Genomic DNA, 27,965 nt, shown 5'->3' with positions numbered 1-27,965 from the left:
GTAATAAGTCTATGCAATCAAGATCCTGGTTCTGGGTCCATTATTGGCACCATCTCTAATCTCCAGGATGTAGTTTACTTTAGCACTTTGGGATCAGTATCCAGGTCGGGTATAGTTCCCATCTGGCAGTGCAAATGGCTGGGATAAGGGATGAGACATCCATTTAACCACCAATATCCTCATTAAAATAGCCCTGAGGACTGGTGGCTCAGTTTGTTAACCTGAGGGACCGATGGGGTCAAGGCTGAAGTTGGATCTCTCTCAAATTTCTGAGCACTCATATGACACAGAACACATAGGTAAGCCTAACCTGACAGCTCAAAGAGGTCAGCCATTGGTCTAATAAGAAATTGTGACTGAAGTCAAGCAAACAAACCAGAAATGTAACCCGCTTGAAGTGAAATTAGTATTTGAAACTCTAGCTTTTTCAAAAAAGGCTAAACTGGAGATTGACACAAGGATTTACCCCACACCTCTTTTAAATAGCAAGTTCTCTCCAGATTCATTGCCAAAGCGAAGCATATCTCTTCTGAAAGCATATTTTTCTTAATACTAAAAGACAATATTAAAGTACAAATTTAAAGCAGACATATAGTAGTTTAGTAATTTTATCACTGAATATATAGAACATAATGTACACTTGGTCTCTTTAAATTGGCATGCTTAACCCAAATAGGTGAGCTCACAATCAAAAATTACAGGAGTACCATTAATTATAAGACTCTTACAATAATAGCAGCAAATGACATTGTTTTCTTCATAACTACCATATCTGAAACTATAAAAGCATTGCTCCAACCACTGTTTTTGAACCATTTCTTGGTTCATACTAATAGTGAAAACGGACTTCCCTATATAACATTTCTTCTTTGTTTCTGTGCAGAGTGAGTAAGAAACATCTCAAGTGTGATTCATCTTTAGTAGGCCTACTTTTCCAGTCAGAAAACAAAATCATTTATTACCATAGATCAAGTCTTTCCATTTAAAAAAAAGTATTTATTTATTTGCCACTGCCATTTCAAAAAACTCTCCAGCTCTGTCATTTTCAAATACAATCTGATAAGTGGGATAACTGTGTGCCCAAGAAGCTGGCAAGTGGCATAGGTGCAGGGCAAATCCAACAGTTCTTCAGCACCCAAATACTGCTGAGTTTGATCTTCTTGGGACTGATTAAATTCATGGAATGGAAGCCCATTTTAAAATCAACCAAAGTACAGTATTTTCTATCTGGAATCTCAAGATTCCTACTCCTCCCCTCCTCACATTAAAAAAAAAATTAAAATACCTCTTTCTATACATAAAAGTGGGAGGTGCCCTATATTCCATTACAAGATAAACTATTTTAAGAAACAGTAAAATGATGGAAGTTAAAAGGTCCTCATATTATAGCACCTCATCCCTGCGTAGTGGGTTTAAATTTGTGTTACAATATTCCCCCCTTCTTAGGCTATTGCCCAGTTTAATTTTTATACATAATTTATCTAAATGGCAATAATACCAATAGCTAAATATGTCAGGCATACTACTAAATGTCAGGGGTAGGCAGAGACAAAGACAGACTTGGGACATGCCCTCATGGAGATTATACTATAGGAATATAGTGACCATTATCTCCATTTTATAGTTGAAGAACCATCATCTTAGGTGGACAGTGGCTTGCCTGAGGCTATTCAACTACTAACAAGACTTGAACCAAGTCTATGTGCCTCTAAAACCTAAGCTCCTTCAACACCTGAATTAACTGAAGCATGAACAAATGGTGAGGGCTGCTGAAGGGCCATTCTTCAAGGTCCCCAGGCATATTTTAGTTGACTCAAACTGTAGGCAGAAAAATATCCATAGTCATTTCAGAGTCAGGCCTTACCCAGTCCCTTAAGAACTTTGATGTTCTCTTAAAAGACACATTCCAAAATACTTTCCCATGTTACAGGAGCAGCTGAGCCCAGAGTTTTGGAATTCTGAGCCCTAAACCACATAAAGTCCCTGTAAAGGAGCTCTCACCACGGCTCCTTCTGCCTGACACCCTCTGCAAGATTGTCACCTAATGCTGGCCACCTCCTCAGCACATGGCAAGAATTTCATCATTCCTCTTCCTTCCGAAGAAGCTTCTTGGGACTCATCCTCATACTTTAATGAATGCTAACATCCCTTTTTCACAGTATTCTCACTTCTCCTATGGACACTCTTTCCACATCCTACTTTGGATCTCCACAACGACAATAAAGAGACCAACTGTGCAACCCTGAAACATATGAAACAGGAAAGCTCCTACCTGGTCTGATTGGGATGAACTGTTAAACAAATAATCCTTCATAGTACTCAAAAAAAAATTGTGGTTTTGTTGTTGTTGTTGTTTGAGACAGAGTCTCACTCTGTCACCCAGGCTGGAGAGCTGTGGCACAATCTTGGCTCACTGCAACCTTCACCTCCCAAGTTCAAGTGATTCTCATGCCTCAGCCTCCTGGGTAGCTGGGATTATAGGTGCCTGCCACCAGGCCCAGCTGAATTTTGTACTTTTAGTACAGATGGGGTTTCACCATCTTGACCACGCTGGTCCTGACCTCAAGTGATCTGCCCACCTCGGCCTCCCAAAATGCTGGGATTACAAACATGAGCCACTGCGCCAGGTCCCATAGTACTCAAATAATTTCGACATAAAGTGACCTTATTTCCTGACATATTCTTTCTTGGTGTAGGAGAACTATTTTATTCTTTTGAAAGTATATTGTGAACATTAACACTGAAGTCTCATGGCAGGGAATGAGGAAAGTAAGTTGGTTTACCTGATACTGCTTTGAGGGAATCTCTCATTTGACCAAATCCCTCATTTGGTCAAAATGACTAAATATGATCAGAATTCATAAAAGACAATGTCTATATATTTCTAAACTAAGAGGAAAACAGCATTAAATAGGAACTAAGTGGCTCATTTCATGAGTGGGAGACAGTGTTTTAATGGTTTTTAAATATGTCTTCCTATCCCTCCCCCTACTCTAACTTACCCCATTTAATTCACTAACCAAAAGATTAAACACCCATTTAACCAAAAGGAATGATTTCCTAGCCTTTCTTCTGCAACTAAAATGTCTGTGGATACCACACTTTGCTTGACTGAGATGTTCTGATGAGTGAGAAAGGAAAGAGGCTCCCAGAATCCACTCCCTTTTTGTTTTCTACCCTAACTTCTCAGTCAAGTCAATAAATACGTGGTAAGTTGGAATGTGGGTCATGGCACTGTAAGACTTGGCCTGCCACAAGAAATGTCTTTTACTTCATTTCAGAGTCTCAAAATGATCTTGATATTTGGTCTAGTCGCTCGAGAAAAATTGGCATTGGTGGCCCAACGGGGGCCTGAGGTGGCCGGCTGGAGATGAGGCGGTCATTTCCTATCCAGAGCAGTGATATTGAGCAGATGGGGGCTGCCAGCCGGCTGGCTTCTGGATAGGCGTCCGTGTCAGGAGCGATAGGCTGCGAAGTCGCGTGGTGGGGCATAGGGCTGGTAATGCTTGCGGGTGGGCCCGGGGCGGCGAGGAGTCATGTTCATGTAGTCGCTGTGCAGGAGCCTGCTCCTCTTACTCCTCATCTGCAGAAAAGAGAAGTGTCAGTATGGAGGGACAATATCATGGAAGGAGTTCTAAGACTTTGGACACAACTGTTGATATTATTAACTGTCAAATGACAGAAACACTAAAACACTAACCTTTTTTGAGCACCCTGGACTTCAGTAATGACTAATCACACCCAACTACTGACTCTTCACATTGAACTCGAAAAAATCTCAAAGAAAGTATTTTAGAGAAATGCGTCCCTGTTACTCTCAATGCTGTCATTTGACCTGAATTCAAAATGCATACTAATCAACATATCCACTATTGATATGTAAATACACTTGAAGGCCCTTTCTCCTTTGACTAGGTTAAGCCTGCCCACATTGGATCTTCTTACATTAGCATTTGCTTAACAAGCTGTTTTTCCATAATTAACCAAAGAGGACCTTCAGCTCCTGCAGAGTCTGGAATAATCACAAATTTGTAAAGATGGAGTCCAAACTAATGGCAATTTACAGTTCTAGACAACTAGCACATTCCTATTTCTTTATGGGTATGTATTTCTATAAAGACAATACTGTCACTCATCTCTCTTTCATAGGCTTGGCTCCCTCAGGATGAATTTCCACCAGAAGTGAGGGAAATAAGGGCAATCACTTTGCCCACCATGAATCTTAGCAAAATTTTTGACTAAGGGTTAGGAGCATCATTTCTGGATCAACGTGATAGTAAAATTTTACATTTCTTACAAATGACCCAGAAAACATCTAAAAACAGAAAGCCATCAGATTTCTGGATTCAGAATTCTCTATTATGACAAAGGTGCCTAGTTCCTGGCATACAGGCCGATACCTAAGTAGATATGCTGTACATAAATGACATGATACCTAAATGAATAAATAAGTGAATGATTTCAGCCCTGGTTTTGTTTCCATACACTCCTGCCTGAGCACTTCACACCTTCCTCGTCAAAGGGGCATGAGTAACTGCTAAAGAAAGGTTTGAAAAAACACTGACCTCCAGGTTACTAAACATAGCTAACATGTTTTAAGTCCTCACCTTCTTCAACTCTCAGCAGCATTCTATACTATTGATAACTCTCTTCTTTTTGTGATACTATTTCTCTTTGCATCTATGACATCCCAGTTTTTATCCTACCTGTCTTGTCACTCCTTCCCTGCCTCCTTTGCAAGCTCATCCTTCTCTAACCAGCTGTTAGAATTTTTCACTGCTTGGTCCTAGGCCTTCTTCTCTACTGTATCCTCTTTCCCTAGGCAATCTCATCCACATTCACAGCTTCAATTACCACCTACTCACCCAAATTTATATCTCTGGACTAAACCTCAAAGCCACTGTAAACTCAACATGTCTAAAATAAATTCAAGATTTCCCCAAAATGCTGGGTTTTTTTACTAGTGTTTCTCATCTGAGTGAATGACACTACCATATATACAGTTGCTCAAGACAGCCCTCCTAACCTCATCCTTGACACCTCAAGCTCCCTTAATCCCTGTCCCAGGGGACATTTAGTGAAGTCTAAAAACATTTTGGATCATCACAACGGGGAGGGATGCTACTGGCATCTACTAGGTAGAGGTCAGAGATGCTGCTAAACATCCTACAATGCACAGGGTAGCCCTCTGCAACGAAGAATTGTTTTGGTTCTACATCTTTTCTGTAAATGAAAGACTGGAGCTGTCTTGAGCACAGGATCACAGCAAGGCAGGGGTAAGACCAAGGAAATGTCTGTCCCCAGATGAGTGTAGAAAACAGCTGATAATCTGGGAAGCATTTTTAGTACTTACTCCAACCCTGCGGACTCCCTTTGCCAAACCTCCAAGTGTCAGCCTCTGCCTCTGGACATCCAAACCAAATCACAGCTGGTAGAGAGGCCATAGTAATAAAGATGTCTTGATTCTCAGGTTCTTCACATTGCACGTAAAGATAATGAAAGGTCTGTTGCAGTCAACTCCCATGCTTATCCTCAAGCGATTGTCGATGGTGGACTGACTTACTATCACCCTAACTCTAAACACAGCAGTGGGATGAAAATGACAAATGCATGGCTGGGAACAAATACCATGAAGAACCTACGGTACCCATGTGTATCAAGTATGTGTGATATGTGTGCAGGAAGTACCTACCCTATGTGCCTATGTCATCTCTACCCCTTCAACAGTGAATGTCAGCTAATGGTATGTGATTTCTGGACCATTCCTCCTTTGCCCTTCTCCCCATGCCAGCCTTACCCCCTTGTTTCCTGGGAACAGCAGCAACACACAGGGCATACGCAAGGTAATCTACTTAAGTACATGGTCTTTAAGAATCTACTGGATTATTATACAAAGCAGACACTACCTGTACACACACTATCTACATTCCTCACATTGTGATCTGCAGTGGGGAACATAATGTTTTCTTAAAAGATTTCTTTAGACTAGGAAAACGGGCAGCTTTACCAGCACAGCTGTGTGAATGGAGAATTGAAAGACAGTGACAGGTGCTGGCCTGTGACAGCTTGACCGAAGGGAGCTCTTTATTTACTCAAATGTCAACATCAGGTCAAGAACTGAGATAGAATCTGCAGCTGCTCCCAGAAACCCACTCAGCCTAGAAACCCACTCAACCCAGAACTGCCTACAGTAGCATATCATAGGCCCTCAGGAAGTTCCGGAAAACAGCAACTTACATCAAGGCACACTGCAGACCGGCCAAAAATAGGATCTCAGAAAATTACCCAGGAAATAGCTAAACTCCAGGGATCCATAATGGCCTAGATGCCCAGCTCAGCAAGGTACTTGTTGCTTAAACAGCAACAGCAGGAAAAGATAAGCCCAGAGTAAAAATACTATGTTATTCTATGAAATATAGACAAACTTGTATTTATACTCTTTTGGTAAGAGAGTACAAAGACACAGGTTTGAGATGCAGATAAGTGGTAGTTTTTATTGGGTAACCGAATTGACTATAAGAGGCCACAAATGACAGGCCTGCCCAATTCACAGGGAGTCTGTAAGACAAAGTAAAACAAAAATAAATTTTTTTAAAACAAAGCAAGATGAATCTCACTAGGAATTAGTAGTGCTGCCAAGGAAAAACCCAGCGTGTCTGTGATGTGTCTGAGTCGAAAGCGAATAGTTTAAATTCATTGAAAGTGAGAAGCTGTTTTTGTCCCTTTGGGTGACTCAAGTCACTCAGCAAATTGATGTCTCATTATAGTAACTGACATTCTAATGCATATTTATAATAAGTTTTCAATAATGAGCAGTGTCCTCTGCCACTGAAGGTTAAAGTAGTTCTCAAAACTACTTTCCGCAGAGCTAGTAAATTACTTTGACCTAGGTCAGCATATCACAGGGGAATGCCTTTCCTGGAGGGGTACCCAAAGGGCCACTGCACCTGGCCTTTAAGTTAGAAAGTTGAGATTCCCAATGAGAGGATTGAAAAGCCATATGGTAGGCATAAAAGCCAATGTCCAGAGATTAAGAAGAAACAAGAACTAAGAATTCTAAAAACTCTAAAATTAGCAGCAAACACCACGGAGGATCAAAGCTAGAAGTTAAGTTGGATGAAGACACTAAGATCTGGAAAGATGAAAGTAGTCAACTAACATCAGAGGCAGAATTCAGGCAATATTTTACAATACCAAAGTCCCACCTTCAGGGTTGGGCAACTTGCAGAAGGCAAGCCAGGCAAATTCTTAAGATGATACCTAGTATAAAGAATTTCCAGGAACAAGCGACCACTTTCTTTCCTACCCTGCAGCAGTACAGAGTAAGCAACAGGCAGCCTGACAAATGTCCATCTGAGCCCTAGGGTCTTCTGAATTGCAAGGAGCATGTGGGAAACAATTGAAAGGTAAGCTTCGGCAATAGGCCAAGAAGAGTCTAAAAGAATCTAAGACTGGATAATAGGAAGGCATGACTGTGGATCCAGGTCTGTACCTGCAGTCATCAAGCTGATAGTAAACAGAATGACTTCACGTGATAAGGCTTTCAGAAATCACTGACCCATCTACGAATTAGGTAAATATATGGATTATGCCTTAAAGATGAGTATCATACTTCAGGCAGACTCATTTAAATCCTTAATTTGACCTCTCTGGAGGTTATCAATTCATCAATTCAATAAGCGTTCATTAAGCACCAAATGTACTTAATATCAAATGGAGAATATCAAGATAAATAGTCTTTTGGAGACTATCAAGAAAAATAGTCTTTTATCGGCTGGGCGCAGTGGCTCAAGCCTGTAATCCCAGCACTTTGGGAGGCCGAGAAGGGCGGATCACGAGGTCAGGAGATCGAGACCATCCTGGCTAACACGGTGAAACCCCATCTCTACTAAAAAATACAGGAAACTAGCCAGGCGTGGTGGCGGGCGCCTGTAGTCCCAGCTACTCGGGAGGCTGAGACAGGAGAATGGCGTAAACCCGGGAGGCGGAGCTTGCAGTGAGCTGAGATCCAGCCACTGCACTCCAGCCTGGCCGACAGAGCGAGACTCCGTCTCAAAAAAAAAAAAAAAAAAAGAAAGAAAAGAAATAGTCTTTTATCTTTGAAGAGAATACATTTCTCATTGAAGAAATGACTCATCCATGCATGTAACTTCTAGAAAAAAATTCAAAGACAACATGGAGTCAATACATTCTGTACCATAACTGTGTACCTAAGAAGTTTCTGAGTATGAATAAGTGTCACTCAGGGGTACGTTCTTAACTGTAAATGCGTTCATCAAAATATGTTCAAACCCAGGCCAAAAATTCAATGTTGAGGAAGGTAAAGAAAAATACACCACATTTATTATGTAAACATTTGCAAAAGTTGGTACTTCAATTCAGTGGTGAGAGCTCAGAAAACTCTAACTCCCATTATAGTTTCATAATGACAGCACCATACTTGGCCTCACACAATTCAACTGCTTCAGAGGAGAAAAAAATATGACTCAGATAAACAGATCTAGTTTCTTTGCTAGGTTTGAATACACAATTTCAGTAGCCAAGTTTCTTATGATTTTTGATCAAGCCAACATTGTCCATTGGCTTCAGTTGCCTAGCTTCCCAAGTTGCCTAGGTGTTTATACATATATATGCATTAAAACTGTTTTATGTGTCATAATTATATTGCAAAATGGAGAGAAAAAAGGCAACTGCTCCTAATCCCTCTACCCTAATTTGCCCATTTAGCTTCTTATTTTGTCTCACCACCTACTCAATGCCTTCTGGGAAATCTAACTCATATCAGATTTTTATCTCAGATAGAGTTGAACGGGCTAAAAGAGAACCTACTCAAGCATGGGGAAAAGAAAATCATCATCATATATTAAACAGAAAATAAACCACATAGACAAAATTCTTGAATGTGTTCAGATTGCATGTGCAGTGGAAAAGTTACATAAAAGCAGTGCTGCTTCTCTTACCCAGAAAATACAAAAGGCCACTGTTACTAGCAAGCTATAGCAAGCCAGGACTCCACCAACCACCACCAGTGCCCAAAAGGGCTTAGAAGGTCCAGGAAATAGGGGGCTTGGACAAAGGTGTTTCCCTGAAAAACAAAATAGAGTGGATTAAATGATACAGGAATAGCAATTGAGTACATTTCCTTCTTTGTGAACATCAGAGAAAAATGTGAAAGAAATAAAAATATTAAACATATTACCAGCTTAGAGTGAATAGATTTCCTGTTTGAGACTTACCCAACCCCACCACTGACCATGACCTGGTCAGTTTTCATGACTACAGTTGAAAGCCATTACGTTAGGATGGTACACTGGTAGACTTGTATTCACTTGACTTTGTGGATTCTACTGTGTGATTCAAAATGGTGACTTCCAATGGCCTTAACCTACTTTACCCCTCTCTCCCATCAGAAGGTAGTTAATCTAGACCCTAAACTGCATCCTTGGAATAAGTTAAATAATATACATGTTTTCAAGCCTTAAGAAAATCATCAGCCTAATATGGCAGTCAGAACACTGGACTGCTAATCAGAGAATAAATTTCTAGCTCCAACCCTGCCTAATCGATTATATGATGATGAACAAGTCGCTTTATATCTTTAGGAATCAAAAGGGGATGAGAAGGAACCTATAGAATTCTATTCAAAATTAGAGAAAATTAGAACTAGAAAGCATACCAAAAATCCTCTAGTCCATTGATTTTCAATCCTAGCTGCATATTATCTGAGGAAATTTGAAAATATAATGATGTTCAACACCCCTTCCTCAACCCATATCAATTACATCAGAATCTCAGGGCTGGAACTAGGCATTGGTATTTCTTTTAAAACCTACTCAGATTTATAATATATAGACAGGACTGAAAATTACTAAGTACAGGAGCATTGGTGTCCTCAGTTCTACTATAAATGATATGTGTATATGTGTGTATACATATATATAAAATACTATCCTAAAGTAGTATATCATTCATATAGGAAAAAATATTTCACTCTTAACTACAAGCAAGATAGCATAATTTTTAAACCTTTGACTTGATACAAGTGAAATATTCTGTTTGGACATTATAGATACTAGAAATCTAAATGGGACTCAGCAAACAAAATATTCACACATTAATTGTCTCTATTTTGCCAGAACACAAAATCTAACCTGCCACATTAAGTTAACGGTTCTTTCCTTATTTAGTATCCTATTTTTAATCAGCATGGTTCTGTTCCAGCATAGAAGAAAAACTATTTAATGGCATCATGCTAGGATTCAATACAAAACCGAACATATACATTTCTTATTATCATTCCACAAAAAGGAAAACCTATGATATATCCACAAAGTATACCAAAAAATCAAATTTTACTTGTTGCTACTAATAAACTGTATTCTTCTGAGTTGAGGAATCATGATTTTTTTTTCCCCTAACATTTAGGCAGAACATAACACCAACAAAAACTCAGCAGACTTATTTTCACTAATTCACAAATACCGCTTAATAGTTGTACTGAGTTTTTGACTATGAAAAAGTTAGGTGACTTATCCAAGATCGCAGAGTTGATTAATAGCAAATTTTATGTCCCCTAGTTTCTAGTTCAGCATTCTTTGTATATTTTAGAAAACGGAAAGGTACAGGCTGGGCGCGGTGGCTCACGCCTCTTATCCCAGCACTTTGGGAGGCCGAGGCAGGCGGCTCACGAGGTCAGGAGATGGAGACCATCCTTGCTAACACGGTGAAACCCCATCTCTACTAAAAATACAAAAAATTAGCCGGGCATGGTGGCGGGCTCCCGTAGTCCCAGCTACCTGGGAGGCTGAGGCAGGAGAATGGCTTAAACCCGGGAGGCGGAGCTTACAGTGAACCAAGATCGCGCCACTGCACTCCAGCCTGGGTGACAGAGTGAGAGTCCATCTCAAAAAAACAAAAACAAAAACAAAAACAAAAAAAAAGGAAAGAAAGAAAGAAAAAGAAAATGGAAAGGTACTTTTACAAAGGAAGATTACGGAGCACAAAAAAAAGAATTAATTAGAAATAGAACTGAGTCTTCCTGAGTCTTAACCCATTAGACCCAGTTGTTACTTGAGGGCACCTGGGCTTACATTTTAATGGTAACCTCTTTTCTGTCATGATCCACTCGAATGGAGAAAAATGATCTATTCCCACATGCCGTAACTTCATCACTTACTCTCTCACTCAATGTCAGCAAAGGAAAATAAAGATATTCAAAATATAACCTTGAATCTCCTCTACAGTAAAAGGAAAAAATTTTCTGAAAACGTTGTTTGTCTTTGTTAGTATCAAATCACTTAGGCCTTACTCAACCCCACCACTGACCATGACTTAGTTTTCAGGACTGCATTTGAAAACCATTATTTTAGGGTGGTACACTGGTAAAGTTGTATGTTACCTTTCACATGGATAATGGTTCCATTGCTCTTCTCATTGTCTAGGTAAGGAGGAGGATACATGACTTCAATTTTGCAGAAGTAAATATCTGTTTGGTTAACATACAAATTCTGGAGATAGAATGTCACTGATTCATTGCCCAATTTCCCATCACAGTTGAATCCCGTCTTTGAGTAAACCTGAAGCTGCTGGGAGTAATTCCCATACACAACACAGACTTCCACAGCACTATCCAGTCCTTTATGAAGGGATGCCCGGAACTCCCTTGAGAAGAGATTGTAGGAATACTTGCAGCTAAGGTTGACTGCATTGTCGTACGCTACAAGCATGGGCGACTGCTTCACCAAAATCTTGTTTCCTGGGGGGAAAAAAATCATTTGCTTAGAACAAGAATATAAGGATAATTTTTCTTCCTGAAAGAAAAATGTATTAATTAACTAAATGAACAGATCTCCAGCAAAGGTTTTCTCTTGGCAGAAGATGTAGGACCTCTTCGAGGGATAATTATACTGAGAGTTCAAAAGTTAACATTTTGATATTATTTGCATCCCCTTTTGAATGGAGCAATGGAGCATGTTTACACCTAGAAGGCAGTACATGGCTTTCTGTTGGCATTGAGCACCACAGCTATACACTCAAAATTTTTAAATCTATATTCCTAAGACATTAATATTAATCATACGTTGGGCCAATTTCCTGATTGAGTGATATATTTGGAGGTGGCTTTACTGCCTGACAGACACACAAATAGATTTGTTTCTTTGTTTGTTTGTTTTTGAGACAGAGGCTTGCTCTGTCGCCCAGGCTGAAGTGCAGTGGTGCAATCTCAGCTCACTGCAACCTTCACCCACTGAGTTCAAACAATTCTCCTGCCTCAGCCTCCTAAGTAGCTGGGATTACAGGCATGCACCACCACGCCCAGCTAATTTTTGGTTTTTTTTTTTTTAGTATAGATGGGGTTTCACCATGTTGGCTAGGCTGGTCTCGAACTCCTGGCCTCAAGTGATCTGCCTGCCTTGGCCTCCCAAAGTGCGAGGATTACAAGCATAAGCCACCAAGCCCAACCTACAAATAGATTTGTTTTTAAGTTGTGATACAGGCTTTTGTAAAGGAATTAAAATATTTTGAAACATTTTTACTTTGTTTATTGACCATTCCAGGAGTGGGATGAAGAAACAAGAAAAAATATACCCAAGAGTTTGCTTTAATTTGTTTTCCACACCAAATTCAGAGAATAGCCTCCTCAAGAAATTCATAGATTTATTCCCTTAAATCATAAAGGGTGAAAGGCTCCAGAGGGGAGTTACCTCTCTGGTCCGTCATCTACCTTTACTGCTATCCCAATAAAAGATCAAAGAATCTGGAGACCATTTAGTTCAATCTTTAAAAGCAAAGAAACTGAAATTAGGTTATCAACTCCATAAGAGAAGATAATACATAGATCTCATTTCCCATGGTATCCTCGGCGTTGGCACATGACAATATTACTTTTTTCTTCTTTTCTAATGACTGTATAAGGCCTAGAAACATTAGCTGGTTTGTCTGAAGTCACCAAACAAATGGTAAACAAAGCCAGAACTAAAACCCAAGTTATCTACAACCACCTGAGAAATAGACCACTGAAGCACTGAGAAACTGAGAATCAACTTTGCAACCAAGAGACCTTCCAAAATTTTTCTTTTTTTTTTTTTTTCTGGAGAAGGAGTTTTGCTCTTGTTGCCCAGGCTGGAGTGCAATGGCACGATCTCAACTGACTGCAACCTCCACCTCCTGGGTTCAGGTGATTCTCCTGCCTCAGCCTCCCGAATAGCTGGAATTACAGTCATGCACCACCATGCCCAGCTAATTTTCTTTTTTTAGTAGAGATGGGGTTTCTCCATGTTGGTCAGGTTGGTCTCGAACTCCTAACCTCAGGTGATCCACCCGCCTCAGCCTCCCAAAGTGCTGGGATTACAGGTGTGAGCCGCTGCGCCCAGCCCTCAAGAATTTTTCTAAAACAACAAACCACTTTGTGTCTTTGATTCAAATTTCAATGCAAACAAAAGCATTTTTTTGTTCTTGTTTTGGGGTGTGTTAATAATTATTTACCTACTTGCATTCCTTTTAAGTTTATTTGAAGCAACATCCGTATACTCACACTGAAAAACCAAACAAAATCAGATTCATTTTTAAATGAAATTTACAATTTAACTGAATTTGAATTCATACACACAGGTGTTTTGTTTTGGTTTTGGTAACAAGGGAATGGCATAGAACTAAATTAATAGTAACTTTTTGTCTCCTATATAATCAACAATGCTGGCCAGGCATGGTGGCTCTCACTTTTGTGATCCTAGCAATTTGGAAGACCAAAGCAGGAAGACTGCTTGAACCCAGGAGTTCAGACTAGCCTGGGCAACATAGAAAGAACCCATCTCTACAAAATTCTTTTTAAAAAATCGTTGCTGGCTTTATATCAAGAACTTTAAAATGAAAAAATATCTGTGCCCAGGTCCTCCCGCTTCCAGAAATTCTGATTTAATTGGTCTAGGATGGGGGAAAGGATTGATACTAAGTTTTTTTCTTTATTTTAGATAATAACTTTATTGAGATATAATTCAGGTACTATAACATTTGCTGTTTTAAAGTGTAAAATTCGGAGACTTTTTAGTATATTCACAAAGTTATGAATGAATCACCACTATCTGACTCCAGAATATTTTCATTACTCCATAAAGAAAGACCATACCCATTTACCATCACCCCGCTTCCTCCCTCCCTTAAATCCCTGGAAACCATGAATCTACTTTGGCCCTATGAATTTGCCTGTTCGGGACTGTTTTTATAAGTAGAATCATACAATATGTGGCTTTTTGTGTCTGACTTCTTTCACTTAGCATAATGTTTTCAAGGTTCATCCATGTTGTAATGTGCATCAGAACTTCATCACTCTTTATGACCAAATAATATTCCATTGTATTATTTTGTTTTTGTTTTTGTTTTTTCTATTCATCACCCTTTGGTTATATGAATAATGCTGCTATGAGCATTTGCATCCAGATTTTTATGTGGACATATGTTTTCAACTCTCTTAGGTATTTGCCAGCAGTAAAATTGCTGAATCATATGGTAACTCTGTGTTTAACTTTTTGAGGAATTGTCAAACTGTTTCCAAAGCAACTGCACCATTGTACATTCTCACCAGCAGTGAATGAGGGCTCCAATTTATCCTCATCCTTGCTGACAGGTGGTATTGTCCATCTTTTCTATTGTAGCCATCCTAGTGAGCATGAAGTGATATCTCATTATGGTTTGATTTGCTATTTCTCTAATAAGTAATGATGTTAAGCATGTTTTCATGTGCTTATTAGTCATTGGTCTATTCTTTTTAGAGAACTCTCTATTCAGATCATTTGCCCATTTATTAACTGGTTAGGTTATTTCTCTTTTTATTATTGAATTATTAGAGTTCTTTATACATTTTTTACACTTTTTTTTTTTTTCTTCTTGACAGTCTCAATCTGTCACCCAGGCTGGAGTGCAGTGGCACAATCTTGGCTCACTGCAACCTCTGCCGCCTGGGATCAAGCAATTCTCCTGCCTCAGCCTCCCGAGTAGCTGGCATTGGAGGTGACCACCACCACTCCCAGCTAATTTTTATATTTTCAGTAGAGATGGGGTTTTTCCATGTGGGCCAGGCTGGTCTAAAACTCCTGACCTCAGGTGATCTGCCTGCCTCAGCCTTGATACAAGTTTCCTATCAGATATGTGATTTGCAAATGTTTTCTCTCATTCTGTGGACTGTCTTTCATATTGGCTTAAAAGTTCCCCCACCTAATTCTAATATTCAATCGGGTTGAAAGCCACTATGGCCTAGTGGAATTCACCTGACAACATATTTAGAATCACCTGGAGAAATCTAAAAGCCTTTGGTTTTCCAAGGCCAATTAAATCAGAATCTCTAGGTATAGGACCCAGACATCCATTCATATTTTTTAAGTTTCTCTAGTAATTCTAGATGGCAGTCAAGTTTGAGAACCAGTGGCCTAACAGAGGAAACCTAATTTCTTATCCTCAGATAGGCCTCCACAGGCTTTTCCAACCTCATTTCCTTAAATCGAAACCCTCCTAATTAGACAGACCATTTAAGCCAACATCCCAGGAACACACTGTGAGCATTCCTACCTCCGTGCTTTGTCTACTAACTCCTTGGAACGGAGCACCACTCCCTTCTCAGGTATCAAAATGATTACTATCTGTATCACTCACTTGACATTTGGTCGAGTTCTACCTTTTGAACAACTCTTGTTTCACATGCTTCAATTTGCTTAGCTTTGGATTCACGTACAATTCCCCTAGGCCCCTGGTTTCCAAGTCTCTTGACAGAAAGGACCACATATTATGCTTCTTTACATAACACAGTATGACTAATAGACTCTCATTAAAAAATTGTTGAGTGAAAGATGGTGATCCTGCTGTACTGTTGTTATCAGCAGCTAGGTTTGACTACCATCTCATTAAATCCTTGTTCAAAACCTGTGTCAACAACTTTAACTTCACTTATTATTTGTTCCACAAATATTTTGCAAAAGCACTGAAAAGTAAACATGCGAAGAATTAAAAGGTTCAACCTGTCTTAATACAAACATCCAATTTTTTTTTTTTTTTTTATTTTGTTTGTTTCCTTTTTTCACTTTGAAGGAGACATTAGGTCAGTTCTGATTGGAAGAGCAACCAGCTCCAGCAAGCAATGCCTGCATCTCCCCTCCTTTTCAGAGAATGCAGCTTAGGCATTTGTATTCTGCTTGCTCACCCCCCTGGAAATTTTGTTTCTATTGCTAATTATTTGGATTTTGTTTTAATGCACATTCAAATTCTTGCTGATCTGCCTTTGTTAGCTGATTTAAAGAAAAAGATGAGAATGACAATAGGACTTCTTCGTGGGGATAAAAAAGGAAGTGCGGGTGGGCTGGAAAGAAACCTCAGATGGCTCCCCAGTTTGACTCTCTCCCAGCACCCACAGTGAGGTGGAGAGAGGGAAGGGAGAGGGAGGAAAGAACAAAAGCTATGGCATCTAGAGTCCAGTGGTTTGCTGAATATGTCCTGTCTAACTCAGGGTGTGACGTGTTCCTAAGATGCACATGGGAGAGAATAATTGATTTCCCAAAAATGAATGGCTTTCAATTCCTGTCCTTGGGCAGCTCATGATCTGATGGGGAAGAAAGATGTAAATAGACCCTACTTTAAACATAGTGACACAGTGATCTGCACAAAACTTCTGAGCTGGCATCTAGAGTCCAGTGGTTTGCTGAATATGTCCTGTCTAACTCAGGGTGTGACGTGTTCCTAAGATGCACATGGGAGAGAAGAATTGATTTCCCAAAAATGAATGGCTTTCAATTCCTGTCCTTGGGCAGCTCATGATCTGATGGGGAAGAAAGATGTAAATAGACCCTACTTTAAACATAGTGACACAGTGATCTGCACAAAACTTCTGAGGGGAACTGGGGAACCAGCTAAGGATCTACGGAGATGACTGCTGACCTGAGTCCTGAAGGATTATGCATACATGGATTTGACCAACTTTTACTAAGTAAAAGTTAACCTGGCTAAGATGTGTCTTTGTGTTGGGGACTGGGGTGAGGTGGGAGAGTGTGTTTGGCCTGGGGGTGAGTTAGGGGACTGTGGGGAGGATAAGACAAAGAGAGAAAAAGAGCAGTCTGGGCAAGGGAGATGAGGAGGGTAAGAAAGAGTGTGGCAGACTTGGGGAATTACAGCTACCTTCTTTTTGCTGGGCCATGAGTTATGAAAGGGAAGATTGTCAAAGTGAGCATAGTTCACTCCATTAGAGAGCCTGGGCTCTCTTCTGAAGATGATGAAGATCTATTGAAGGCTTTTATGCAGAAAAGTGCTAAGATTTTGCTGGAAAAGAGCTTGAAAACTATTTGTTTTGAATAAGGCCATTTGATGAAAAGCCATCCAATTTATTGTTCATGTTTACTTTCCTCCCTCTTCTTTGTCAACATAGATCATTTTTAAATTAGTTAGCTCTCAAGCACAGATACTATACTTGAAATAGTTTGCTTACTATGTGTTAATATGTGACGAACAACCTCCTAGTTTAGAGTTCAAGCTGAGTTCAAGGTTGGCTGATAAAATCTCTTGTTTCTCAATATTTATATCCTCATAACATTTGGTCCCACTTTGGTTCATGTCAATAATTCAGGGAAGCCTAAATGGGAAACTATCTCATAAGACCTCAGAATCTCTATCTGCTTTGCAAGACACTAAAATGAAAGAAATTTACTTTTGGTGCTAGAAAAAGATAACCAGTGACTCTCAGTGATATTGAATATGTGTGATCATTGTGACTTTGAGTAAACACAGTAATTCTGATTTCTCTTATTTTCTTTTAAAATGGGGCATGTGTAAAAATGCACACCCCTTGCTCTATGACAGTGAAGTAAAAACACGGAGAAATCAAAGTAGCTGATAATCAGAATATCAGGTGACATTTGGCTTTGACATGTATTTTGGTCCTCTGAGTTTCTGAAAATCCACAGTACTTCAAATAATGTAAGAACATACTACAAATGTAAGGACATATCTAGACTCAGAAGTAACCCAAATATTTAGCTCCCTTGTCCTAACTTCTGTTTGATTTCTTTTTGCTTTCCAGTTCATGCTAGGAGTAGAAGACATTCTTCTTAGGCTACTTGGGTATTAGCAGACCCAGCCCTTTCCCTATGAATATTTGATTTTCCTTCTTGTGGATGTTCAGGTAAGGTCTACCTAGGTCAAACCTACTAGGTTAAAAGGAACATTGTCAACCCATCCATTTTCTTTGCTTACGTTATCAAAAGATTGGCCTGACTGACATTTCTCTAACTGAATTGACAAGTTGTTTTGATGATGAATTTAGTGCTTTGCTTTTCAAAGCCTTTCCTAGCAGCTAAACCAGCTAAAGGTGTGGAGACAGGAAGCACTAACCTCAAACCTCTTTCCCTCACAGCTCCTGCTTAACAACAGGCAACATGAAGAGTGAGACTGGAGGTGAGAAGGTACTTATCTGCTGCTTGTGAGCAAGGTACTGAGAGCTAAAAGATTCCCCACAGATAATCTGTGAATCTTGTGATATAGTCGACTTCAGGAAAATTGAAGTTGCTTGAACTTCCATGAGAATGGCAGTGGGTGGTGGGGAAGCTTGGTTACAAAAAAAAAAAAAACAAAAAACTTGCCGTTTACACCTATTATAAACAGGTCAATTACCATATTTAGTAACGAGGTCAACCCTTTGCACAGGTGGGGTGGTAACCACCTCTAAGGTGTGGCTCCCAGCATCAAAGAACTCTGACCTTAAAAGGACCCTCCCACCAGCTCAGTTAATGTTTAGATTTCCAAAGAAAATGAAGCCTAAAATGCAATATGGGAAACACATTGGCTTAATTTAGTATCTATGGCTTACATTCATAGGGCTATAAAATGCTCTTTCTTATTTTATCTCATCTGAACTCTATATTATCTCATCTGAACTCAGATATATATATCTGAACTGTGAAGTAAATAGGCAGGACAGTCATCTTTATGCCCATCTTACAGACAGGGAAACTGAGGTCAAAGAGGTAGATGAGTTGTCCAAGGTTACAGGAAACATAAGTGATCCTTGAAATTTAAGCTCATACCTCATGACTTCTAATCTACTGTTCATTTCCCTCTGCCATGTTGCATCACAATTTCAACACAATTTCAGTGATTGGTTCTAGATCCTCTCAAAGTTGGACTTGATAGGGAGGATGGTACTAGATGTCTGGAGTGAGGGTTAGGGAGGAGATTACCATTAAGTAGCGAAGTGAATGGAATGGGAAGAGGATCAGAACAAAATAAATTTCATTTTCCCCATCATTTTATTAGAGTCTTATCCTGCAAAAAAAAAAACCACTCAACTGGAAGGAAACTTGGAGATGATCTACGTCAATCCCTTATTTTAAAAAAGAGGCCATTGGGGCAAAAAAAGAAGAAGTAAATGACTTTTCAAACAAGGTCACACAAATAAGGGGAGAGCTAAGATATAATTTATTTATTTAGACATCTAGAAGTAATGTTTTAAATCATGAATGGACAGAAAAACAACTTTGTTCATTCAGCAAGACTGAATTTATTTCATGCTCCTATCTAGAAAAAATTTGTTTCCAAATTTTTTGCCTCTAATGCACATATACAAAACATTTTGCTTACAATTTTGAAGCCTTCCTAAAGGTCACAGATGGAACACAGAAGGCCTACAGACAGTATGATCACATCAAATGATCTTATAAATTATTTCTGATGCACAAGTAATAATTATACCATTGAGATCTTCCATTCTAGCTTACCCAAGTGTACAAAAGGGATTGAACATAGACATGAGTCAACACATAAAGTCACATTTCAGTCTGAACTTCACTAGGAAAATCCTTAACTTCGGGGCTTTTGTGAATTACATTTGTTTGTCATTTTTTTTCTTTTTCTTTCTCATAGCACCATAGAGAAATAAAATGACACATAGACACTGGTGAACCAGACAGTAAAGTCAGCAGCACTCAAGAGTGGAACATGTACTGGGAAGCTAAAGAAGCAGTTAGAGAGCTGGAATACATGATTAATTAGCAATGTGATTTTCCTCCAGAATCTAAGAACTTTATCAGGTTCCATTTATACACATCATAGTCTGACTTTCTTTTGCAGTTGAGAAATCAGGTTGTAAGATTCTAATTATCTGGTTTCCTTTTAAAAATTCGGACTGAACAGAATTTCATGTGTTAGGTAGAAACCAAAAACAATGAAAGCTTCTACTTTCAGCCGTCTTGCCCTGTGATATTTGTGAGCATACTGTGAAGGTGACGCTGATTTCCCTGGCATAGAAGAGCACCTCCCTCCTGACCACAGAGCTGGTTAAGTTACTGTAACTTTCCTCTGAGTACATTTCCTGTTCAGGCCCAGGATGCCCTTCAACACGTGACCATCTGTCCACTGGCTCCTTTTCAGGCTCTGTAAGGGGTAGGTTCCCCCACAAGACAACCTGGTGGTTACTCAGGAACCTGTGAGACAAACTGTGCTCCCTGAGAAGAAAGGGGGACTCAACAGTCTACGGCTCTGATAACCTTAGCTGGTGGCCTGGCTTCCTTCTGATAAGAGAAAGAGAAGTACAAAACATTCACCAGACTGTAGCACCTTTCCCCATCCTCTCTGAGCTTCAATGAAGATAAAAACAAAGCTATTCATGACCCACCATGCTTTGAATGGACCCACTTTTTCTCCCAGAAATTCATGTTAAAATGAAAAAATGGTAATAATAATGCAGGTTATGGTTTAAAATAATTCTGTGGTCATTTCATCTAGTTTTCTGTTGACTGTTATCTTGGAACTCTTCCCATTTTCACAAGAAATGAAGGTTTAAGGAAAATCTCTTCACAAAAAAAAGGTGGGGGGGGGACTTTGAATAAGCTTGATAACCATGCATATATAGTTGTCCTCTGGATCCATGGGGGATTGGCTTCAGGACTCCTGCAGATACCAAAATCCATGGAAGCTCAAGTCGTGCAATTGTTGGTCTTCTGTATCCACAGCTTCTGCATCCCACAAATACTGTTTTTGATCCATGGTTGATTGAATCCACAGATGCATAACCCATGGATATGGAGGGCCAACTATATGTTGTCTCATTCCAGATCCCAAATGAAAACAGATGGCACACACAAAAGTGGGCAAGAGTAGAAGGATTATTTATGAAAGGACTGTTGGCAAAGGTGTGGCGACAGCAGAACCACAAGGGGTAGTGCCAGAGCCTGTGACTTGCAGCAACAGAATTATGACCACCCTTAGGTCTAAAGAGACCAGGGGACAGCAAAGTTACCAGAACCAGAAGGAAAGAGAGTAGTGAAGAGGAGGCCACCATGACAGAAGCAATGACTTCCATCAAGAAAAGCACACCAAGCAACCAGCCTTGGCCAAGATTGTGTATGTCACAACTATCAGTTACACCAAGCACATTAACTGTTCTTGACAGAAAGTACGGTTTTAAAACAAAATCTAAAGAGGTTTTAGTTCGAACAAGGACAAATGATTATAGGTAACAATAGAAATAGAAATAGAATCCTGATTAATAAATTTACTAATTTATCACACCTGTAATCCTAGCATTTTGGGAGGCTGATGCAGGTGGATCACTTGAACCCAGGAGATGGAAACCAGCCAAGGCAACATGGTGAGATCCCATTTCTACAAAAATTACAAAAATTAGCTGGGTGTGGTGGTACCTGGCTGTGGTGGCGTGTGCCTGTAGTCCCAGCTCCTTGGGAGGCTGAAGTGGGAGGATCACTTGAGCCTAGGAGGTCAAGGCTGCAGTGAGTGGTGATCGCACCACTGCACTCCAGCCTGAGCAACAAAGTGAGACCCATCTCAAATAAATAAATAATTTACTAAAGAAGTTGCTTTTGGTCAGCAGTAATCCAAGCCCCACGTTTAACCTTTATTTGTGTTCCTACACAGGCAGACACTATAATATAGAGGACACTTGTTCTTGTCCTCTTAAAAAAGTTATTGTGCTACATATAACTGTCAGAAAGTAACTCAAAGGTCAGATAGTTCAGTAGCAAAAAGTCCCATCTGAGCACCAAGACCTAAGACATTCATTTTTGAGAGGGAAAAGTTATCAAAAACAATCAATGAGTACTTTCTGAGAAGAAATTTTGATGTGTCAGAGAATTGTCCTTTGGTATTCTGACTTCTGCTGTGACAGCGTCATTCATTCATTTATTCATCGAGTACCTAATGTACTTGATTCTTAGGAGATGGAAAGATGTAAAAGACACAGCTGTTTCATCCTAGGAGAAATCCTAAGGCAAGTACACAATCAGCTACTCTCTGAAGCCATCTGTGGTACATGGACCCTATAAAGCGTCATTGATAGTCACGTGAAAGAGGCCTTGTTTCCAGACAGGATGATTCTGGAGGCTTTTGCAGAGGCTTCGCATTTAGCTGAGCCATAAGGTCTGGGGCAAATTTAGACAGGCTAAGATCATGGAAATGACCTTAGTGTGAAGGTTTATTGGGAACTGGCAGAGCATTCCATTTATGTAGGATGGAAACAGATGAAGATGGCCGGTACCAGTCATGGGGAGCCTTAAATGCCAAGAAAAGGCACATGGATCTTACCAGAAAGACCATGGGAGATGCTGAAGATGTCTGAGTTGAAAATGTTGTGGTACATGCTGCTTTGGGAAGGTTTGCATAACCTTGAGGAGTGCAGCAAGCAATCTTGGCTGCCCTTGGCTTGGAGCAAGGGAAGAGCTGAGGCAGAGACCAATCAGGAGGCTGATGCAAGAGCACTGATGTGAGTTCATCAGGCCTGAGCTGCAGAGGTGGCAGCTGGTATGAAAGGGTCGAACAAGGCATTGGTGCTCAGTTTTACAAACTGATAGTGAACAGGAATGGAAACTGACCCAGAGTTCATGCACTTGGTAAGGGTGTGAGTGGAGGTACCATTGACAAAATCAGGTAAGTTAAGAGGAAATTTGTTCATCCTGGGGGAAAGATCCAGAAGTTGTTAGAAGTACAGGACTAGAGTTCAAGGAAGCCAGTTGGGGACAGAAATGTACATTAGGAAGTTCATATGTATTAGGATGACAGTTAATATTAAAACCGCTAAAAACCATCACCTGTGCTGTAATCCATCCCTATCACTCAGAGATGCCACCCAGCAATGCAGGTTGTGAGTGCTCTGGGACCAAAACTTCCTAAACCCAAAGCAACATAAACTCAGGTGCAGTGTGACCCAGTCCCTACCGTTCATAGGTCAAATCTGCTATTTTCCTCTGATCTCTTAATGTTAGAAAGACAATCTAAGGGGACAACGTAGCAAGAGTACCTTAACTTACATGAAAGTGGAACCCGTACCAAAAGCCACCAAACAACTCCCCAAAATCAAATCTTACTATCCTAAAAGGTTGCCTGTAGTCCAAATAGAAGGGAACCAGGGAATTATAGCTTTCTGTACATATATATTATTATAGTAATTCAGTTAACAGATCAAAAGAAAACCCATAGGTATAAAGAGACCTCCTCTATTAATTTATTATTTTCTAAATATATGTTTTAATCTAGTAACCAAATTTGAGAGCCATATTTTCCTCCTGAGCCACGATTATCCTGATCCCTCATTCAAAACAACTCTGTAATGAAGACAACAGTACATTCTTCCTGTCTGTTCCATTCTGCCTAAATCACATACCTCTGAAGAATCTGCTCAGGATCACCTTGTCATATACAGAACCCCCAGGTAAATATCATGGCCCAGAAGTTTACATAATTACTGTGTTGGACCTCAACATTGCATAGGAAAATAGGAGACAGCAAAGGCAGCATTGCCCCCTTAAATCCAGCAGTCATTTCTAAGCACATTAGCAGCATCTAGGATCCCAGTTAGCAATCCCTGCAAGAGATTTCAGAGATGGCTGGTTTGTAATTTCTTCTATTTGCTCTATCAGGTCATAAGAGCATCCACAAGGGGTGGGGTAGTTGAGCTGCCTTGTTAGACCTGACAAAAGCTAGCTTTTTAAAAAATTCCACCTCAGAAGCACTTTTAAGCCAGAAAGTAGACCTGAGATATCCTCCAGCCCAAACTCTTCATGTATCAGATGAAGAAACCAAGGCCTAGAAAAGTTCTGTCACAGCATGACAGACTAATACTCCTAATCACATCCCCCACCTTGAGAAATCCTTGGGATTAGCTTTTGAGTTTGAAAAAAGAGAGGGCAAAAGAATAGCGGACTGGCCTCCCTAAGCCAAGGTCAAGCAACCATATCCTTGTTCCAAAACACACAGGGAAATGCTAAGATTAACATCCCTGACTGGAAACTGGAGCCCCGCCCATAATGTTGGGCAGGGTTGGTTTGAACCCTGTGACCCTGTGATCTCAGCCATGAGCTGAGGTCAAGCCTAGCCATAGTGTGCATTGTTGAGGGCTCAAGCAAGAATTTAAAGTATAAATGGGCTAAGTCTTCAGAGAGAAGGCGTGTATTACCCAGTAGCCCTTGTTGATGTAGGTTTAACACTATGACCTACTCTGAGAGATTTGTTTGTTTTTAACCTCAGGTTCACCAGTATAGAATCACTCATCTACCATAGCATCATCTAACTTATCTCTACCCCCGTAAGTCTCTTCTCTTGCTCCCCATCTTCTTAGAGGTTTGTCCTCCTCTCTCTAATATACCCATCTCCTATGCAACCCTCCCCATCTCCTTGAGAAAACTGCCCCCACCCTCTTTTTTTCCTCTCTCTCCTCCTCCTTTCTTTCCTAATAATAGCCTTCTCTACCTTCCAGCCCTGCAATGCTACACATACACACACTCTCTCTGCCCCCCTCCCCTCAGGTCCAGCACTTGGCTCCTTCCACATGTCAAATATACTTAAGTCACTAAGCCATTTGCAAACATTTATTGTTACATGCACAAAATACCATGGTAGGTATTTTAGATGATATACATTCCTAACTGTCTTTACCTTATCTATTTCCTCTCCTTTTCACTGTCTCTGTTTTGTCCCCCTCCACTTTTTCTTAATCCTGTGAAGTCTTATCCTCCTTCTCCATGTCTCTGCCTAAACTCAAAAGTCCCAGCTGGTGTTTCAGCCAAATCCCAAACCATTATTCACACCTTTCCCTCCTATGTTTAACGCCATTAACCACTATCTTTTTGAAACTCTTTCCCTCGTTGGCTTTAGTGGCATTCCACTAGCCTCACTGTCCCCTTGCCTCTCTCACCACTTTCTCTGTCTCCTTCACTAGCTAACCATCCTTTTCAGCTGACTCCCATCAGAGCCAGTTTCCAAATTCAGCTCCACTTTCTGCTTTTCTACAGTTATGCCCTCTCCTTTCGACTAGCCATCCATTCCCATAACTTCAGCTTCATTCCAAAGATGAGGATTCTGAAATATTTTCTTCTTACCCAGGCCATTACTTCAAAATGACTTGAAAATAAAGTTTGAATTTCTGTTATCAGTATTCAATCCTTTGCCTATCTGGATTCTCCCCTGCTTCTCCATGACCTCACACATTCAGATTTGCCATCTGTTCTGAGAACATGAAACAGTACTCCTGGTTTAATTTCTTTATTAATCCACCTTCTCCTTCCTGAGACAACACAGCATGGGTAAGAACATGAACCCCAGAGCAAGCAATCCGGATTTACACACTTAGTAGCTTTGTGACCATAAGCAAGATGCTCTACCCACTCTGTGCTTCAGTTTCCCCATCTATGAAATAGTATAATCATAGCAATCATAGTAACTACCTCATAGGACTTGGGGGAAGGTTAAACGACTTAATACGGGGAAAGCCAGGCAGAATGCTACCTGGCACATTATAAGTAAAAATAAATGTTAACTAGCAATTATTGTTAATAACATTCATTCAAATCTTGTCTACTGTCCAGTCTAATTCCCAACTCTCTATAAAGGCTTACCTTTCTACATAAATCTTACCAGAGTATTTGTTTTATGCTTCCTCATTTTGTTACTAATTCATTCATTTCCTTCCTCAACAAATATTTATGGAGTAACTACATGCTTACAGCATTGTGCCTAATACAGATGTCAGAAGGATGAATAAGACATGATTCTGCCTTCAAGGAGTTCATAGTCTAGTGGAAAAGAAAATAGATGTGTCAATACACAATAATAATTTGGAGACACTTGAGAAGGAAAGAAGTCCCTCTCTTTGCCGTTTGGGGTCTCAGAGAAGGCTTCTTCAGGTGAGAGGTATAGAGGACATGTCAGATTATAAAAATAATGTATGCAGACCAAAGTCCTTTAGTCATCAAATAGCATGGTGAGGTAGTGACTGCCAAGTGGTATTTATCTGTTTCCAGATGTTATATCCTCCTGTTATATATAATCTACTCAACTAAAACATAGAGGCTGTAAAAGCAGAGAGAACTCAGTTAACTACCTAATTACTTGTACTACACAATACTTGTGTACTGATTTTACATATATATATATATACTTTTTTTTTTTTTTTTTTTTGAGACACGTCTTTCTCTGTCACCCAGGCTGGAGTGCATTGACACAATCTCTGCTCACTGCAACCTCTGCCTCCTGGGTTCAAGCAATTCTCCTACTTCAGCCTCCCCAGTAGCTGGGACTACAGGTGTGCACCACCACGCCTGGCTAATTTTTGTATTTTTAGTAGAGATGGGGTTTCACCATGTTGGCCAGGCTGGTCTCAAACTCCTGACCTCAGGTGATCTGCCTGCCTTGGCCTCCCAAAGTGCTGGGATTACAGGTGTGAGGCACCACACCCAGCCTATATTTCTTTTTATATTCTCTGAGACTCCAATGGAGATTAAAATATGAGAAGTTTAATAAATATTTGTTAAGTTGAGCTACACTTCCATCAGAACTCCTCTTCCAAGACCACAACAAAGGCTGAAGTCCCCAGAAGCTTCTTCAAGGAGGTGGATCTTTCACCAGAAGTCTAACATGAAAGACAAATAGATTACATGGTGGACTGTGAGCCAATAAGGTGATTCAGATGTTGCAGAAAGGGGCTCACAATTAGATCAGAGGCCAAAATGAACTATGAATGAGTAGTTCTGAATGACAGCATCAGGAACCATTAACCTGGTTACACTGTCAGCCAGAGTACCCAAGATAATGAAGATGATGACAAAGAAAAAGATGACGACAATGGTGATGCAGAGATAAGGGAGCAGCTCAAAGTTAAGTAAATTCTCCACCACCTTGCAGGTTCTCTTCCAGCAATGAAAACAGAAGCACGTGTAACCTGCATGGTGACACCAGACTAAATAAACATGCCTTTGAAATTAACATTGAAATAGTGAGAAGTCTAAACTCTTTTTTCCAAGCCTTTACCAAATGACTGAGTAGTTCTTGATCCTATCCAGGGCACTTCTCTTCTAGTGTTTGGAGTCATCAAAATGAGATTAACAAGGAAAAAATTAGATACTTGCATGCAGCCACCTCTCTGTGGGGCCTGAGTTACCTTCCCCCCAGCTTCAGGCACCAATTCTCATGCTATAGTTATCAGGCTCAAAGCTCTGAGTGAATTGTCTTGGTTTTTTGGTTTGGGGTTTTTGGTGCTAACACCCTGTCATTGGCCAAAACCGGCCAAAGAAATCACCGTAAAAGAGACACAGATATCTTAACACAGCTTAACCAGAGACCTGTTCAGTCAGTCACAAAACCACCCAGATGTAATTTTTCCAGATGCTCAGCTCAACTATCTACTGAGGAGAAAAGTTCCAGCCTCTGTGAAGTTCCATAAATAATACATTTCTTGAAGAAAAAGGCAAACAAAAATTTAACCAACATGAAAAAGAGAAGATTCTATCCCTTGCCATGACCTGCTGGGAAACAATTGTGCTTTGAAGGAGTGTCTGTCCTCTGATTTTTAGACAACAAAGTCTGAAATGAATTGTGTATCCTTATCAATGCTACACTAGTTAATAAAGGGCTTTTGTGTTAGAGATGATAAATCACAACAAAATTTTCTTCTGGGATGTTGGTGGCATAAAAATTTTCATCTTGTAAAT

The 27,965-nt window shown here is 40.0% G+C and overlaps 1 protein-coding gene across 2 annotated transcripts in view; it reads right to left on the bottom strand.

Moving 5' to 3' along the window:
- Positions 1-594: 594 nt before the first annotated feature.
- Positions 595-27,965, bottom strand: part of CD28 (CD28 molecule) — a 31,917-nt gene continuing 4,546 nt past the window's right edge. For both annotated transcript variants that reach the window (XM_015432133.4, XM_045367550.3), the window contains exons 2-4: positions 11,399-11,755; positions 8,961-9,085; positions 595-3,583 (exon numbers count right to left, since the gene is read on the bottom strand). In XM_015432133.4, the coding sequence (XP_015287619.3) occupies positions 3,455-3,583; positions 8,961-9,085; positions 11,399-11,755 (611 nt within the window). In that variant the 3' untranslated portion in view covers positions 595-3,454. The remainder of the gene's footprint in view (positions 3,584-8,960; positions 9,086-11,398; positions 11,756-27,965) is intronic.

This window comes from Macaca fascicularis, chromosome 12 (genome assembly GCF_037993035.2).
Source record: "Macaca fascicularis isolate 582-1 chromosome 12, T2T-MFA8v1.1".
Classification (NCBI taxonomy): domain Eukaryota; kingdom Metazoa; phylum Chordata; class Mammalia; order Primates; family Cercopithecidae; genus Macaca; species Macaca fascicularis.
This window is presented reverse-complemented; position numbering and strand designations above follow the sequence as displayed.